The 18,687-nt window shown below is 43.9% G+C and overlaps 2 protein-coding genes and 2 long non-coding RNA genes across 4 annotated transcripts; 1 reads left to right on the top strand and 3 right to left on the bottom strand.

Moving 5' to 3' along the window:
* Positions 1–75: 75 nt before the first annotated feature.
* On the bottom strand, positions 76–3,357 carry LOC120645497 (disease resistance protein Pik-2-like). Its single transcript, XM_039922279.1, has 2 exons — positions 2,808–3,357; positions 76–1,580 (listed from the first exon to the last, which is right to left on the bottom strand). Exons 1-2 carry the CDS (start codon positions 3,355–3,357, stop codon positions 76–78), a joined length of 2,055 nt encoding a protein of 684 aa, XP_039778213.1.
* A 5,862-nt stretch (positions 3,358–9,219) lies between these two features.
* LOC120646195 lies at positions 9,220–10,293 on the top strand. The gene is made up of 3 exons (XR_005664307.1): positions 9,220–9,776; positions 9,870–9,932; positions 10,034–10,293. It is a non-coding gene; the product is annotated as an uncharacterized LOC120646195 (long non-coding RNA).
* A 2,019-nt stretch (positions 10,294–12,312) lies between these two features.
* Positions 12,313–12,994, bottom strand: LOC120646194. Its single transcript, XR_005664306.1, has 2 exons — positions 12,874–12,994; positions 12,313–12,728 (listed from the first exon to the last, which is right to left on the bottom strand). It is a non-coding gene; the product is annotated as an uncharacterized LOC120646194 (long non-coding RNA).
* Positions 12,995–13,299: 305 nt separating this feature from the next.
* LOC120645496 (protein FAR1-RELATED SEQUENCE 5-like) lies at positions 13,300–14,019 on the bottom strand. Its single transcript, XM_039922278.1, has one exon. The coding sequence runs from the start codon at positions 14,017–14,019 to the stop codon at positions 13,300–13,302; it is 720 nt and encodes a 239-aa protein (XP_039778212.1).
* Between the last annotated feature and the right edge of the window lie 4,668 nt (positions 14,020–18,687).

The raw sequence follows: 18,687 nt of genomic DNA, 5'->3' as shown, positions 1-18,687 counted from the left end.
GCTGAAACAGAGAAATAGATTATTGCTGATATTGATATTTATTTTCCACATCATGCATTCATGGTTATGGGACGGTTATGATGTCCGGATGGTCGCCTGCTGCACCCGTGTGCCATCAAACCTTAGACACCATCTTTCGACCTGGACTATGGGACGGTTATGATGGAGGCCTGCTGCACCCCTGATGTCATCCTCCAAAGAATCAACCTCATCAGCAGTAGCAGCTTCGCATTTAATACTGAGAGCGACATGTTTGAGGCCTGCCAAATTCTGCAGCCCAAGGACCAGGCCACCGTCCCCATACTTGAATTGGCACCGTGCGCGGAGGTCCAGCTTGAGCATTTGGAGCTTTGGCATGGCTCCCGGCTCAAATTCTAACACTGCCTCAGACCAACAGCGGAATGTGAACTTGACCAAGCGTTGGAAACCTTGACTGTTGATTGCATGCCTTGGGTGGAAGACGCCTGAATCTCCCTCTTTGTCATCCAAGAAAACAGTAAGAGAGAGTAGGATGGGTAAACTTGCTAGGATATTTATTCCTTCCTTGCTTACTTCACCACTAAGTCCAATGTAGAGGCGGGTCAGGTTGAGAAGCGAGCTGATTTGATGGGGCACGGCACTTGATTTATTCCAGATAGAAAGGACAAGCCTCTGAAGTGGTGGTGGAGTACCACCACATAATGACATGAATGGAAACGTGGCATCAAGCCACCCCACCACAGATAATTGTCGAAGTCTCGTGAACAGCTTGGTGAGCGAAGAGATACATGCTTTCTTATGGCCTTCCACGTCACGTCCTACAGTGTCGCACTGCCAGAAAATTTCAAGTACCTTCAAATTGATCAAATCGCCGAGCCCTTGGATAAACTTTACAGATTGAAAACCCAAATCGATCGTTGACAGCTCTTCCAGTGCCTGCAGATTCCCAATGCCATCGGGTAGTTGCACCTCCGGATCAACACGAAGACGCACTAACCTCTGCAATTGGATAATACTTGCCGGTAGTTTTCTAATGCCAGTGTCAAAAATATCTAGTGTCTCTAGATGTTGCAGCTTTTCTATATCTTCTGGGAGGTCTTGGGTTCCATCGGTTATCCGGCAGTACTTCATTTGACTGATTCTTTTGACATGTCCAAGATAGAATTCTCCAACCCCACCACCTCTTATATTCAGCACTCTCAAGACTTGGCTACTTAAAAATTCAGAGGCGTGCTTACCCAGCACCGAATTATTATCGCCAAAAATGCTAATTGATCGAATATGAGCTGCATTTTTTAATGTCTTCATCATCTCTTCAGCCTGGCCAGAAATGTCTTCCTGGATGGACAAACGACGAATCTTGTTGGAAGAATAATTGTCAGAAAACCCATTACGATTCCATATAGTAACAAAATTGTCCTCGACAGCCTTTGATACAATAAACTCAAGTATGACATCATGAACTCTGCAAGTTTTCACTGTTGCGCCATCTGCTCCAACCTTGACTGGCTGAACCAAACTTCTATTGATCAGATCATTCAAGTAACTTGTCGCCACCTCCTCCATACTTTCCCTGTCTTGTCCAGGAATCAGAGCTTCGGCTACCCATAACAATATCAACTGTCTGCAATCAATCAAATAATCCTCCGGAAACACACTCAGATATAACAAACAGCTCTTTAGATGGGGAGGAAGGTCAAAGTAACTTAGCAGCAAAATTCTTTTCATCTTATCGATGTGAGAATCTTTGTCAACTGCAGCAGAAATGGACTTCAATGTATTGACCCAGACTTCTACCGTTTGCCTTCTGTTTGCTAATAAACCAGCTATACTGATTATGGCTAGTGGTAAGCCACCACATTTCTTCAGAATATCACTGGATACTTTCATCAAATCTTGGGGACAATCTTCAGGGGAGCAAAAGAGTCTTTTAAAGAATAATCTCTGAGAGTCGTCATCTCCAAGTGGCTTTGCTTCGTACATTTGTTCAGCAATACCAGTACTACATGATTTGGCTACTGCTTTACTGCGTGTTGTAGTAATTATTCTGCTTCCATTGTCATTGAGCGGTAAGGCAGATCGCACAAGCTCCCATGCTGATACACTCCAGATATCATCAATCAAGATGAGGTACCTGCGTGCATTGGTTGCGGAACCACGTTAAATGGTGAAGATGTCGGTGAAATGTAAAAGAGATGGAGTGTAAGTTGCACATTTTTGTATCAATACATATTACACGTTCAGAAATGGTTAGCTCTAACAGAGCTGTCACCACTTGCAGGCTACCTCTACAAACTCCCAAATGGTTACCAATTTTGAATGAAGGGAGTATTTCCATTATTGAAAAAAGCCACAACCTCCCAAATGGTATGTGTCACATTAAAATTTAGAATAAAGTCCTATTCATGTACATATGATGTTTAAGAAGTTTGCAAAATCATTATCTCCGTCCACAAATAATTTTGCTGAATCTAAATTTATTTGATGGCATAGAGTAAACTTTCTACTGAAATAAATATCATACACACATAATATAGCCCTTAGTAGAATAAAATTATCTTGTGTACCTCTTGTCAATTAAGTAGTCTCTCATATTGCGGATGAGCTGCTGTTCCTCCCACCATTGCGACTCCTCGTCAAACTTCTTGTTGCTTATTTGAGACAATACATCTCTAAGGAGCTTCTTAATATTTGGAGTTTTAGATACAGACGCGAAAGCCTGGCAATCAAATGGTTCAGTAATTTTGCGGTACACCTCCATGGATAGAGTGGTCTTGCCCTGCCCAGCGGTTCCATAGATGGACACCACCTTGTGCTGCATCTCTTACATTTCAACAGCTCGATGATCTCCTTGCAAGGACCATCGATCCCCACGAGATCTGTCGCCTCTTGAAAGAGGGCAGATGCTCGAGGATCTAAGGGCACCGGCGGAGGTGAGGCGCCGAGGCACTTGTGGATGTCGTAGCGTTTGGCCCGCTCGCTCTGCTCCATCACGAGGCTCTTTAGTTTTTGGATCTCCTCTGCTAGTCCCCGGTCCTGCAACAAGATCTTCACCTTCCGCACAGCCTTGCGCACGAAGTTGGCCTTGGAACCTCCATGGCTGTGATTGAGCCTGAAACGGTCAATGCAATCCTCGATGTCGAGGGATAGCTCACGCACCTTGCTCCTCCAATCTTTGGCCAGTGGATCGATCTGGTCGTCGTCCTTGCTGGCGAGATTCTGCAGCACGACGTCCATGGTGCTCAGCTCCTCCTTCAGGAAGCAGATCCCTTGCTTAGCATCTCGGGCGAGCTGGTGCTTCTCGCCGAGCATGGCGGTTAGCTTGCCGATGACGGAGCCCAACACGCCCGTGGCAGCGCTTGCCATCACTTCCGCCATCGAGACTCGCAAGCACTCACGCTCGAAGCGAAATGGTAGCTAGCTCGTATACGGTGGTGTGAGAGAGGAAGAGCGCTTCAATTCCCAGGTTAATTGCTCGCAAATGGTGGCGCAGATAAAACTATACCTCGAGAACCTCTCAAGGCACGTGGTCGCTGACAGGGCTCACGAGCGCTGCATTTCTCGAGAAGATTAGTTTACCCAACTCTTTTGAATTTGTGAAAGCGGCCTCTTCCCTAGCTTCTCAATACCATCTACTAACTTGAGAAAGACAGCAGCGGCCTACCGAAATCCAAGAATCCAAAGAGCCTCTCAGCTTTCACAATCTTGCTTTCAACAACCCGTAATCTACAATTTAGCTTTCATAGTTAAGGTTGGTCAGAACATGGCTTGAACCTCCAACAATTTGTGACCGTTGCATTTAAGCAATAAATGGACTTCAATACTTCATCCTACTAACCCATACGCCATCCAGACTCGATGTACCCCATTATGCCATTGTCTTGATTTGACTAAAATATTACCTTTCAATCTTCTTGTTACCTCTTTGATTAATTATTAGCTTATTTATATTTATCAACTACAAAAGTAATGATTAATCAACTAACTAACTTGAGAAATGTCAGAAACACTAACAAGCAGGGACATGTAGCAATATCGATGCTACGGTTCGTATTAAAAGAAAACTCATTTTCGTAATTCTTAGGACCATTAATCTTTGTTAGATGTATTTATTTTTAATATTATTACTTTTGATGCCTAATGATGTATTTTATAGCTATACTCCGTTGCTTGCAGGCAGGCTCCAGCTGGTGGAGCAAATACCACACGTTAATCCTCATCTAGATTGACGATCTTGAGAACCTAGCCAGGCACGTTGCTACTACTGACAGTTACCACGAGAACTGCGTAGTTCTCAAGAAGATTTAGTTTAAACGGACAGAGACCACGTTCTTGCACAGTTGCACTCCATCATTTTCAAGACTGTACGTGTGGGCCGCCCGTTTCAGTGGGAAATGGTGTCATGGACCATGTTAGTAGTGGCTAGTTAAACATTTAATTTGGGCTTTGTTGGTCTGGTTGTATTTGATCTCTGGGCCGTGTCGACCCTATAGCATTTGGGCTGTGAGCCCGTGTAAGAGCTCCGGCTCGTGATCGGTATAAAAAAGGTAAAAAGCTAAGGAACGACAGTCACGCCCCGCGGCGAGCGCGCGACCGCCCAGCCCAGCAGGCCGCGTCCAAACCGGCTCATCAACTCGCCCCGACATCCCCTCCCCCCATTCCAAATCCGGATCCAGGGTTGTTTCCTCATCCCGCATCGCCCTGCTCCTACGGGCAAACCGCCGCCGCGTAGGTGCTGCCGGCGGAGGTTGGCGGACCGGCGGGAGGACCTGACGGGGGTTTGCAGAGGCCCCTGCTCGGGTGGATCTCGAGCGGGGAGCAGCGGCGGAGGCGGCTGCGAGGAGTAGCGGCAGAGGCGGCATGGCGGGAACTTCCGCCAGCGGCGCTGGAGAGGAGGCCCCGCTGGGAGGTGCTGGCCTTGGCGGCACCGGCGGCTTGCGTCAAGGGAGGAAGGCGCTTGCGATGCGGGGTCCCAGGCCGACTACCTCCTCCACTCCGCGGACCCAGGATCCGATGACGACGCAGCGAATGAAGTCGCGGGTCGCCCGCGAACAAGGGCGTCGAGTCGTGGGGGAGGTGCCAATTCCCCGATGAGGGCAGCGCCCGGCACGGCACCACATCCCCCTGCTGGGAAATCACGGTGACTACTCTCTATTCTCCATTTTTTTTGCCTACTTGTTTTTGTTTAAGGCAATTTTGTATTAAATTGCGTGGCAACTTTGTATCATTTTTTTTTCTGCCTATTCGGACCATGAACATTTTAACCTGAAAAAGGAAAAAAGAAACGAGATAGAAATGCAGCTTTGTTCACCATTTCACTGGCTGAAAAAGAAACGAAAATATCATGGGCATAAAGAGTGCTGTAGCTCTTGGTGTAAACCTTCGTCACAAATCAGGTATGGACAGACCAAAGTGACTTAAATAATTCAGTCATGTACATTAACCTAGCCACAGAGGTTTCACAACTTAATTTAGCTGGGCTTTTAAGGAACAAGAACATTAGAAGTACATCAGATATTCCAAATATGGATACCAAATAAAGTTACAGTATCAAACCAAATATTAGAAGTACATTCAGTCAACTGAAAAAGCACTCTCTGTGCATTAGATATGTCTGTGCATAACTGAAAAATCTGAAGGAAGCACTCTCTGGCTGAACACATTCCTGATTGTGTTCCTGCTCGCACAAAAGCCCATAAGCACATGGCTGAACAGCAGCCATCAGAATCATCTGAAATGTCAAGAATACATTGCCATAGCCATAGTTCACAAGAGTTTCAGGTGGCATTCCAAAAATTGCATAATCTAAACTGAATATCAGGTTATCAACTACTACAGGTCATGCATGAATGAGTGATTACAGAAACTGCATAATCTGCAAAAATCTGCAGGGAGCAACACAACTAAAGAAGCACTAGACACTAGACACCAAAAAACCACTAGACACTCCCACCTCCACTGCCTCCTAGTATTTTCAGCTAGAATTTTAGCACGCATGGCCTCGACATATGCCCTCTGTGTTTCCAGCAACTTATTCATTCCCTATGCAGCAATTTATTCTGTTTATCATGGGGGGTTATTATTCAACTAGGGATTATTATTTTCAGAGGATGATTTGTTGACACTAGGACCCACTGAACTCTGTTTTTTTTCTCTGAACCCACGTAGCAACTTGATTTTTTTCCAGCAACTTATTCATCCCTTTCGCAGCAACTTATTTTGTTTATCATGGGGGTTATTATTTTGTCTGACACATTTTCTTTATGCTCTTTTTTTTTATAGCATGGCCCAGAAACGCAATATTGAAGCTACTAATACAGCCCCGTCTCCAAAGCGAACAACTAGGGCTACTTCTAGAGCAGACAAGGGTACTTCTAGAGGTAGTGTAGTGAATGATGAAACGACAGAAGTTAATGAAGGAAGAAAGCACGCAGAGCAGGTATCATTCAGAGTAGAAAAACTATGCTGCATGAATCTTTTTTTTTATGGTTAACTTGTAGTATGTCTGCTCTAGCAGCTTTATACATGAATTATGTGGTAGCTTGTATGAATCTTTTTTTAAGCAGTTTGAATTCATGAATTGTGTGCAAACTCATTAAATGCTTCGTTTCTTCTTTTAGGATATAAGGAAAAAGGATCAGTGAAAAGGCTGAGCAAGATCAATGAAAATCTCAAGGGTAATCAGAAACAACGAATTACAAGTGTTGGGTTTGAGGGACTCCTTAAAATAAAGTGCAACATTGTTCCTGAGAAGTTGTCAACTTGGCTAGTTAACAATTTCGACATCAACAAGTCCGAGTTGGTGATCCCTTACAAGGGGACAATAAAGGTGGACGATAAAACTGTTAAACGAGTGCTCGGGTTACCAATGGGCCCGAACTCTGTTGTTTATGAAAAGAAGAGTTATTCTGATACATTCACTGAGTTCTATCAAGTTTTCGGCCATGAGAATGATCATAAGGCACCATCATTTGTAGAATTTAAAAAATGGTTGTCTGGTGAGGGAAAGAATTCAATAGATGACAAATGGTTGAAGGTTTGGCTAATGTTTGCAATTAGCACCTTCTTGTGCCCAACATCAAGCCCAAAGTTGTGTGTGAGGGCTTTCCATTCCATTTCAATCACCGAAGAGATTAAAGGATACAACTGGTGCAAACTAGTAGTGGACAGACTCATTAAAGGAATTGCAAAGTTTAAGTCTGGGAAGCGAAAGTTTGTGTCCGGGTGCCTCTTCTTCCTTACCATATGGACACTACACTTGTAGCACCTTGTCTTTTTCATTTTTCAGTCTCCCTTTTTCTTTTTTCTCAAGACCTGACTACCTTTTTTTTTGGTGTTCAATATGCTCTTTTTTGTGCATGCAGATATTGTATCTAGATTCACTCGATGTTGGTGATATCGTTAACAACGACTTGGAAGTAAGAGCCACTGCGTGGACGGGACAATTCGTCTCCAAAGTCTGCCTCATGGATAAGCTCTCTGAGACTCAGTTCGGCAAACTACAAGTAAGATTCATGCACGAATATCTTTTTCCCTCCAACTTTCTGTATGTGTGGGAATTAGTAACTTTGTAAATATCTTGTATGTGTAAGTAGCAAGTTATACATGTGTTGGATACACATGTCCAACACATGTACAGAGTCACAGTGTTATACATGCAAAGTTATATACTGCCTTTTGTAAACCAGTAACCTTTTTTTATTCACTCATGCACACCTTTTCTCCTTTTTTTGTACAGCTAAAGCCAGATCATTTAAGAACAACGATGATCCCACCAGAAAGGATCCAACAATTCATCGATTCAAACATGCCGGAATCGGTCATTGTTGTATGTTTCTGCCCTCCATCCTTTTTTTCTATCATCCCGCATCATTTTCTTCCGCATTTCTCTCATATAATCCAACCATCTTATGTTTTTCGTGCTGCCTTATGTTTTTGTAATTTTTTTCTTTTTTGCAGAATCGGAAGGTCCTCAAAAGTGCACTGAGCGAGTTCAGCATTACAATCAATCAAGCTTTTCTCAACCTTACACAAAAGTTGTGCCAAGGGTTACAACAGCAAGAAGCACATGCAGAAAGAGGTCAAGAAGGCCCCAGTACCTCTAAAGGTACCCGGGAGGTTAGGAGTAAAAGGAAGAACGACATTCTGGAAGAATCACTCGGTGAGATTAGGAGTGATGAAGAAGACTCCAGCAGCGATGAAGATTATGCCAACTTTGACTCTTGCGGCACAGAGGGGGACGAAGATGATGAGAACAACGATGGATTTGGAGATGATATCAATTCATCACAAATTGACCCAAGAGCTACTGAGAACGAAGGTATTAACTAACAGCATCGCATATGCTTCTTATAGTTTTGTTTTTCTAACAGAAACATTTTCTTTTTCTTTGATAGTGCAAAGCAAGAAGAAAGTTAGATTTGAAGATGTAGATAACGCAAACAAGCAAGATGATGACATAGAGTACAAGTCGGTGAAAGATAATCAAGGTAAATATGTTGACATGATATGTTGGATCAAAACTTGTATATTGGTAGCAAGATCAATGGAAATCTCAAGGGTTCTTTATTATTTTATCTTCGCAGGATCTGTCTCTGGAGTCTCATGTAAAGATGAGGCTACTAATAAACAAAGGAATAAAGACGACCACAATGATGGCGGTTCAAATGATGGGGCCAATGACCGAAAGAAGACCAACAAAGCCAAACCAGCCAGCAAACAATCAGGTATGCAACTTGTATTGAAGGCCTCCAACAACTTGTATTGGTTCAGTAGCATATTCTCTTTTTGGAGACAACAGCAACTTATGTTTTATGTTTTTTTTAAGTATCTGCTGAACCATCATCACACAAAGATCAGTCTGGTGATAAATCTAAAGGTGCGTCATCCAAGGATGATGATAAAGGTGCGGACGACGATAAAGCAGCAAAGGATGACGACAAAGCATCAAAGGATGATGTTAGCATCAGAGATGATGGAAAGCAAGGTAAACATACATTTTTTATCAGTCCAGCAGCAATTTTTGTATCAGTAATTTTTTGGTTGAACCAGCAACTTGGATTGAGTTATTTAGCAACTTATGATTTTGCTTAGCAGCAACTTATGTTTCGATCTGTAGCAACTTATATTTGACCATAGCATCTATTTTTTTGACAGATTTTGATGAAGTACCATCACCTAAAGATGAGGCTGGTGACAATTATCAAGGCACACCACGCAGTACGCATTCGGGCACACAATCCAGCTCTAAGTTTAGCGGATTGTCACCGATTACACCAGCAAATCGGTATAGGCTTCCGGGAGGTATGACACTACTGGACTTAATGGCTACACCGCCCGATAGGAAGCCTTTGATCTTTGAACCACCTGAGTTCCTCGATGTGCCGCTCGTGCCCAATGAGAAGGAAGTCTTCAATGATATTGTCGAAAAGGAATTTAAAGGGGCGAAGGACACGGTCACAATGTCCGATGAGATGGATTCTGAACCGAAAGAGTAAGCAAAAAAGTTTGAGGCCAAGCTTCTGGAAGATTTGTTGCAACCCCTGCCTGTGGACAATCTTCCGGAAGAAGTGCCCAAACCCAAGAGAACAAAGAGAAAGGCGGAGCGGTCAGATGTAGTGTCAAGGAAAAAGCTTGCTAGCACAAGAGGGAGAGGCTTGCCACCGGTGGTGCCCAAATCCAATACTGCAAAGGAGCAAGATGAGGGAAAGGTAGAGCCGCTTCCTGGTGCAGCAGCGACCAAAGTGTATGCGAGGAAGTTTACAGAAAAATCAGATACCATCCCAAAACAAGCTGAGGTAGCAACTCACGCATGCAAATGTGCCCCATCACATTTTTTTTTTGCAAACCAGCAACTTATGCTAATCCGTTTTTTTGTCTTCATTACATAGACTGCAACCCAAACACTTGGTGATGGGCGCACGGAAGCTATGCATAAAGCAGCAGTAGAAAAGGTAATAGCAACCCATGTTTTCTTTTCTTCTCATTTTTTTCAATCCGATATACAGCATGCAAGTGCTAATTTTTTGTGCACGTGTATGTGTTCCGATAGCAGCGTGTCGACAACTTGAAGGACAGCAAAGGTTTCAAGGATGCACCCGATGCTCCAAGCTTCTCACTGGGATTTACAGACGATGAGGATTCTCAAGAAATGGACAAGGGTCAACTTGCAAGAGAAGATGAACTGTACAGCATCATATGCAGACACACCAGGCACGAAGAGAGGTATGGCAATATACCTTGATCTTATCCCCCCATCTTTTTTTCCCGCTCATCAGTCATGGAGAAAACCTTTTTCTTGTTTGGCAGCACAATATTCTTTGAATCCAAAGAGATAACACTTACAGCACATGAGCTAGCAGCGGGCATGGTTATGGGGAGATCGCTAGGCACCAACGCCATGCATCTCGGGACTTACGTGCTGTCACAGGACCCTAGAAAGAAGAGGACAAAGATAATGTCCCCATGGGTGTCAGTAATATCATTTTTGCCCCTTTTGACCCCTCTGACATCTTTGTGTATCTTATCGTTTTGAAAGTATCCCCCCATGTGCATATCTGAGCATTTTTTTGCCATATTTTTTTTTGCTACAGATCCAAATGATGATAGGGCCCATGAATAGCAACATTGTCAAGAACGCTTTTGAGTTTCGCGATTCAAACTATGAAATGGTAAAACCACATTTTTCTTTTTCTTGAAAACTTTGTGCTGTCTGCCTAGTAACCTAGTTTGCAAACTTGTGTTGTATGATTATAGCAAATTTTAGCTCACGGAACCCATTGGTAATTGCAATATTACTAAGGATTAGTTTTCCAATGTCTTTGTTTTCTGATTTGCAAATATTAAGAGTAATGAGTAGTTTGTGATTTGCAATATTCAGAGTTAGGTAGCTTTCTGATAGCAATATTCAAAGTTAGATATTTGTCGAGGTCACAGACTCACAGCATACTACTTCAATTGCTGAACATTGCATATCACTTCCCATTCACAGCGCCATTTTTGTTTCCCATTATATTTTTAACCGAATGCAGAACATAAATTGAATTGGATTAGCATGTTTGCGCAGTTCAGTAGCATTTTTTCTTTTTTTTATCAGCAACTCGATTTTCTTTTCCAGCAACTTATTCATCCCCTTAGTAGCAACTTATTTTCTGTTATCATGTGAGTTATTCAACTGATTTTTCTACAGATACTCTTTCCCGTGCACCAAGAGAATATAGTGCAGCCGGTCGGCGATGGCCACTGGTTCGCATTTACTGTAAATATTCCAGATAAGAAGTTTCAAATCATAGACTCTCTAAGGAACAGCGACAATGCTGAATTGAGATGGAAAGCCAATCAGGTGCGTGCAAAAGTGATTACCCTATGGAACAAGTACACATCTAAGGTTCAGGGGTGCAAGATTCCCACCATTTACAACTTCGAGACGCAGTTCATTGAGGGGTACAAGCAATTCGGGATGTAAGCACAAGTCACTCTTATCTTTTTATCCTAAACTGAATTCCAAACTGTAGATATTGTAACATTTTGTAAGTTCTACATTATCTAACATTTGTCTCTATTTTTTTGTGCCCCCAATCTCAGTCATGACTGCGGTTTGTTCACCCTCAAGGCTATAGAGCACTGGGATGGACACAAGCTCCCAAATATGATGGAGTTTGATGAAATGAAGCTGAGGAAGCGAGTTCTTCATGTGTGGTTTCATAGCCCGGCCAACAAGCTAGAGAACAAGACTGAACTATTCTCAAAGGGAAAGGGAAAGATGCCAAATCAGTAGGCTAGGAGCGGAGTAGGGAAGGGGAGGAGAGATGTCTGTATTTTTCACATGATGCATATACTCTGTATATAGATGCTCCCATTTTATTTTTAAATGATACTCAGATATGCTCAGATATTCTGTAATATACTTGCCACCAGTTCAACGGAAAACTTGTATGCAATTTGTGGCTAGTCCAACAGCAACTTGTGATTTTTTCATGATGCATGCACTCTGTATATAGATGTTCTCTGTGGTTTTAAACAATGCTCGGATATGCTGATCGTTTTTTTACCCCCCACTTTTCCTGTGTAAGAAGGAACTTATGTAATATATGGAGGTATTCTTTGTGATCAGTAACTTATGTAATATATGGAGGTATTTACAGTGGCAACTTGTGACCAGCCCAACAGACAACTTGTCTGAAGTCAAAACAGCAAATTGTGCACAGATCTTTTTTTTTGAAATATCAACTTCTGTACATCAGATTTGCACTTTTTTGTGTTTTCTGTTAACTTAATTCAACATGCAGGCTGCAATTTTCTAATCTTTTTTTTCATATGCCACCATACACAAAGTTTTATTAAAAGTATATTTATCCATATATATAGCAAGTCTGAAATATACAAAAGCATCAACTATTCATTATTACATCACCACACACAATGCTTTAATAAAATCATAAATCACTAATTGCAGTTTAATAAATTACAAGGAAGTGGAAAAAATGTTAGATGCATCCCTCTGCAACACATCTTGTTTTTTCACGCAGCAGCAACCTCATTTAGTGATTTATCCGAGAGTTCTTTTGTTTGCTTTCTTGCCGGCTTGGCGGGGCAAGTCGATGTGGTATGTTCTGTTGAACCACAATATCCACACGGTGGTTTTTTTGGGGGAAGCAACCCCAACCCTGTCTTGTATCTCTTTGACCTTGGACGCCCTTGCTTCTTTGTTATTGGTGGGTCCCCAATCTCAGCACCAGCAACATGCGAGCCTGAAAAGTCAAAACAATTTCAAGTTGTTAGGAGTAATACACACAAGTTGCTAGAACAAGGAGTACAAGTCGCTAGACTGAATGAGTAGAAGTGGCTAGGGGCAAGGAAGTATAAGTTGCTACATTCCGTTAAGACAATACGCACCATTAGGCTGTTGTGACAGATTTGGATCCCCACCCCCTCCGGTTGATGAGCTTGTTTTCTTGCGCGATTTGTTCTGCGGCCTTGGCGCAGCGGGTTGTTCAATATAAACTTGTTCACACTCCAGCCCCGGAAGAACACTTGACGCTCTCCTTTTCCCCAAAGCAACAAGCTTATGTAAGGCACTCACTTGTTTTGATACTATGGCATACCCCTCGTCATCAGCCATAAAAGGTCTCACAATCTTATTAAAGTTTGTGGACATCCTGCTGTAACGTATAACATGCTTCCCATGGTCTGTAATCTGGGCTTCTTGAAAAGGCTCGTTAGCGGCAACTTCCACCCCACTATCAACCACCGGCTCAACTGACCATCGAGGGAGAATGTACCGATCAGGCACCTCGCGGACTGCAAGGGCGTCAAAAACCTTCAATATCTATCAAACTTGCAACAGGTGTAGCTATACAAGCCCTCCACCCTGAACGACGTGACCCTGAATGTCCGTGTCCCATACAACAGATCGGGGCAACGCCTGTACGGAACAACATCTATCAAGTCATCCCCTTCAACATGAACAACATAGTAGCTCGAACTTAGCTGCAACTCATGTTGAAACACATTGAACAACCTCCTTGTATACGCTTTCTTCATCTGATGCTCCATAGGGTGCCCCGTCAAGTAGCGTGGGACCTTTGTGGCTGTGGCCGCCTCTTGCAAATCTTGCTTGCTGAAAATCCTTTGTTGTATCTTCTTATATTGCTGCACAAAGTTGAGCATCGAGTTCTTTGGGTTGACATAGCGCTTCAGGATAGCATTGAAGCCTTCACTCCGTGCTGTTGTTTGGAGGAAGGGGAAGAAACAATGCATGAAATACGCAGGGATCCAACAATGTCTCATGTCATACAAATGTTGGAACCTCTCATCATTGTTGAGCTCATATTTATCCAGAAAAGCCTGCCACTTCTGCTCAAACTCTGCCGGCGTGAAGCTATTGTCAATACAATCCTTGAAGTCATCCGCCAACTCTTGCTTACCATCCCCTTTGCTATCCAAGAAAGGACCCATTGTCTTCCTAGCATTTTCCATAATGTGCCAACGGTAATTCCTATGAACTGAACTGACAAATACCTCTACGATAGCAGCCTTCATCGCAATATCTTGATTAGTTATTATATTTGCAGGATCCTTGCTGCCCATTGCTTTCTTGAATTCAGTAAACAGCCAGACAAAACCCTCAGTCTTCTCATTCCTCAGAAAGCCGCAACCCAGCTGGATTGTTATGCTATTCTTGTCAATCCCTGTTAACACAATACAAATTATTTGTATTTTTTTCATAGCTGAAGGCTATCAACTGGTGCAGAATAAAGATGGCAACTTATGTGCAACTAGTGTGTCAACTTGTGCTTTCTCAAAGTAGCAAATTGTTCAAAGAGTATACAACATTATAGTCAGTGTGATAACCAGTATTTTTTCTGGACTCCAATATATAACAATCAATGAAAACCATCAATGGTCAAACTAGCATTTTTTTTGCTGGACATACATACCTATGAAAGGAGCACATGGCATGTTGTAGGCATTGGTCAAATAAGTAGTGTCAAAGGACAAACAATCACTATACAGCTCATAAGCTCTCCTTGCTGCACCATCCACCCAAAACAGATTCTCAACCCTATCAAACTCATCAAGAGTGTAACTATAATAGAATTCTGGATCTTCCTTCTTCAATTCTTCAAAGTACTCAAGCGTCGCCTTCACATCTTTACCTCTATATTCAGCGCGGTACTCAACACGCAAATTTTTAGCATCACCTTCGGTGTATAGACAGTTTTCAATACCTCCATACAACTCAGCCATTATCTGGTAAGCACGAGTTGTCATGATGCAGCATCCATGGAGCAACTTGATGAACTCTTTCTCTTCAGCTGGTATGTCTCTGTGGGACTTCAAGTAGAGAATTTTCTTAAACGCTCATGGTTGTGCTCCCTTTCAAAGTTCACAACCTCCCAGTGTCCAGGGGATGTCTTCCTCACAATCATGTGAGCTAGGCAGTGCGTCCTATCTACATAATCCCTGCGCCTTTGCCTCACAATCGTTTTCTCAGTTATTGGCCCATCATCAGCAACCTTCTCTTTTTTGTTGACCCCAGCCTTCTGGCAAACATAGGTATACTTTGTCTTTTCATTGGCCTTCTTCGACTCACGGGATGTGTCGATCCTTATAGAGAAACCTGTATGATGGGCATAGGAATTGTAATAGTCTTTGGCAGCATCAGAACTATTAAAAGTCATGCCTACAAAAGGTTCCTGCGGAGTGGATAAAACCTCAACACCATACTCAACATCAATTCCATCTGCGGTTGTCTCAGCCGTGGGAACTGTCACACCACCAGATTCAGCCGGGAGCACCTTTGATGCTGAGTTGCTAAGTTGCTGAGTTGCCAGTTCAGGAGGAGCTGAGTTGCTTGGCAAATGAAGGGTTTCATTGGATATTACAGGGAGAGTCAAGTTGCTGCTGGACACATGTGCACCTGCACCACCTACAACACACATCGGTGGGAAAGCTGCACCAGAAACTTGCTGCAACTCAAGATCTGAAGGGGATGCAAGGAAATCATGCTCTTGTAGTGGCGCAGAATTTAGATAAAAAACCCCACTACAAGTCATATTGCACCTAAAAAACACAAATATTAAGTATAAGTTGTCATGCAAGGAAACTCATAATGTATATAAGAAGGCACACAAATATTAATTAGCACGATACAAGTTTCTTTTTGTAGCCACAAAAAAATGAACACAAATTGCCATACAAAAAAACCCGAAATGTAGATAAGCTGCAGTCTGAGGAAACACAAGTTGCCACAAAAAATTGAACACAAGTTGCCATCTCAGGACGGCAATACATAAACCTATATGTTTAGAAGAGTCTTGTAAGGGGGCACCCATCCTGTTGATCTATTAGACGAAATTAAGTCCTAATAATTTATTTACTGATCATTAGTCAAGAGGCACCATCCAAAACTACTAGCAACTTGTGTGGATTGCAACAAATTTGCACTAATATATAGATGAACATAAAAAATTATCTACAATTCAAAGATCATAGGGAAGATTTGTTCAGATTTAGGAGGATTAGATTGAGCAGATGGGAAGGAAAGAGCATGAAAAAAAGTTACAAACCTGCAAGGAAGGAGTTGCAGATTGGGGAGGGAGGACACAAGTCGCGAGGGTCCTGCTGCGGCCGCGGCTGCCCTCCCGTGCGTGTCTGTGAGATGCGGCGATGTGGGCTGGATGGATGGATGCGAGATGCGGCGAGTCGTGGTGGATGGGGCGATGGGGGGATGCGGCGCGCCGCGGCTACTGCGGGCACCTCCCTCCTTCCATCGCGCGGGTCAGGGGGGGCTCCGCGCCTCTCGCGCGCCTGGACCGGACCAGACGCCGACGCGCCTCCCTCCTCCAGCACGCGGGGCCAGGTGTTGCGTCGAAGCCGCGGGTAGGTCGGGATGGAAACTAGAAAAGGAAATGTCGCTATCACGCCCTGGTGGAAAGGGGGGGTCGCGCGGTCCCCCAGCGCGCGATAGGTCGCGCGTTAACACGATCTGTATAAAAACGTCATCGGCTGACCGCCGTGGTTAAGAAAAGGAATAACCATATCCCTCCTAGTCTGTCTCTGTTCTTCCCCAACCCCTATTCTTATTGCTACTAACCTTTCCCATTCTAATTCTCGTTCTCAACAAATCTCTGAGTTCTGTCCGATTAATTCGAGCAGGACCATAACAATTGGTATCAGGAGCCAATCCACCACTTTCCACCAATTTTTTTCCTCGTTCGTGCGCCTCATCAATCTGGTGCCGCAGAAGGCCAACAAGTTCGAGGCGTTCATGACCACCACCATGGATGACCTCACGGCGAAGTTTGCCAGATTCGAGTCTTTGATGAACTAGATGCTGGACAACTGTAAGGAACATTACCTCATTTAGGCCATTGTTTGTGATTTTGGTGATTAAAATACAACATAATCAATGGGACTAATGAGTTTGTGAGATCACACTTGTAGGAGTTATTAGGTCCCATGGATATAACTCAACATGTCCAATCTATCGTCGATACGCCAAGTCCAATCCACCATCCAGATGACAAGTCCAATCAGTTGTAGAGGCGTCAAAACATAGTAAAAATCCAGATATAGAATATATTTCAAGCATCCAAATGATCCCCACGACGAATTGGACAAAGTTGTGCAGGATTAGCTGCACCGGTTTAACCGACGCCCTACCATCGGTGCATCCAATGGTTGCCGGATACACCGACGCCCTATGTATCGGTGCAATTGGGTGTGCCAACTGAGCCAAGTGAGGAAAACTCAGTAGCACCGGTTTAACCGACGGGTCAGAGACAGGCATCGGTGCTTTCAACATACTATTGTCCAGAGACAATATCAAGTGCGCAGCAGTCAAGTCTTCATCACCAGTTAAACCGACGGTGCATCGGAACATAGCATCGGTGCAATGACGTCAGCAAGAAGAGAAGAGTGCAACGGCTACGTGGTGATCAAGTATCACCGGAAGAACCGACGCCTAAGCATCGGTTTAACCGATGGTCTCTGAGAATTGCTGCAACTGTGTCAGAAACGCCAACGGCTACTTCAGAGCGCAAAGTGACCGGAAGAACCGATGCCCCTGCACCGGAAGTTCCGATGCCTATGCAGAAAATTGGCCAACGGCTCTAAACGGCTAGTTCAAGTTGGAGGCCTATATATATGTGTTCCCCCGGCCATTTGAAGCTTGCTGGAGTTCCTAGAAGCCTCATACACATCCAAGAACTCCTGCAAGCAAACCCAAGTGCATATTGATCAAATCCTTAGGCTTAGCACAAGCTTTGTGAGTGTTAGTTCTAGATTAGCTCTTGAGTGAGTGAACAAGCAATGTTGAGATCCTTGTGACTGGTTCTAGAGTGAACCAAGCTTGTGTTTCGGTGCGCCGGCCTCCTTGGAGCATTGGTGGCTCTCCGGCAAGTCAACGATCCTCCGGCTTGGTGTGGAGCGGCGTCGACAACTTTGTGCGGGGCACGGAGACCCCTCCTTCGTGGACAATCTCACTTAGTGGATATCGGGATCAAGGTGACCATGATTGTGTTCACGGAAGAGACTTGATTGCCGGGAAGTGATACTCTTCGTGAGTGCTTCAACAATGTGGATGTAGGGGCGCCTTTGTGGCAATCTGAACCACGGGACAAATCCTCATGTCGAGAGTTTGCTTCCTCTCATCCCTCCTATTTAAGCTTCCGCATTTCATATTGCAACTTGTGTGCCTTTACTTTCTTAGTGTAGTATCTTGCTAGGATTGGCTATAGGTTGCAAAACTCTTTGGGATGAGGGTTTCACACTAAGGTGAACCGTAGTTGCACATCTAGATAGCTTGATTTAGTTTAAGTTTTGTGCAAACTAGTTGCAGCCATAAGTTAAGATTTTTAAGTTGCCTAATTCACCCCCTCCCCCTCTTAGGCTAGAGCACCCGATCACTTTCAACAATTTGATGTGTCTTGAAGCCTGGAAGTCCACCGTGGAGGAGGCCTCAGACCGACTCCTCACCCAGGCGGAAAATATGGTGTCGCGGCTTCAGTGGCTCGAGGCGCAAGCGCTGCCGCCACTGCTGCTGCCACCTCCGTTCCAAGCATCTCACCCGGTGACGGCTCCTCTGTCACCACCACTGGGTTGGCTAGACCCATTCGACCCCAACATGGTTCACAACAGGAGGCGTGCCCATCTACACCATCCTTAGAGTGGCCTAGCGGGCAGCGCGTTGCAACTACATACCAG

Source organism: Panicum virgatum, chromosome 8K (assembly GCF_016808335.1).
Source record: "Panicum virgatum strain AP13 chromosome 8K, P.virgatum_v5, whole genome shotgun sequence".
Lineage (NCBI taxonomy): Eukaryota > Viridiplantae > Streptophyta > Magnoliopsida > Poales > Poaceae > Panicum > Panicum virgatum.
This window is presented reverse-complemented; position numbering and strand designations above follow the sequence as displayed.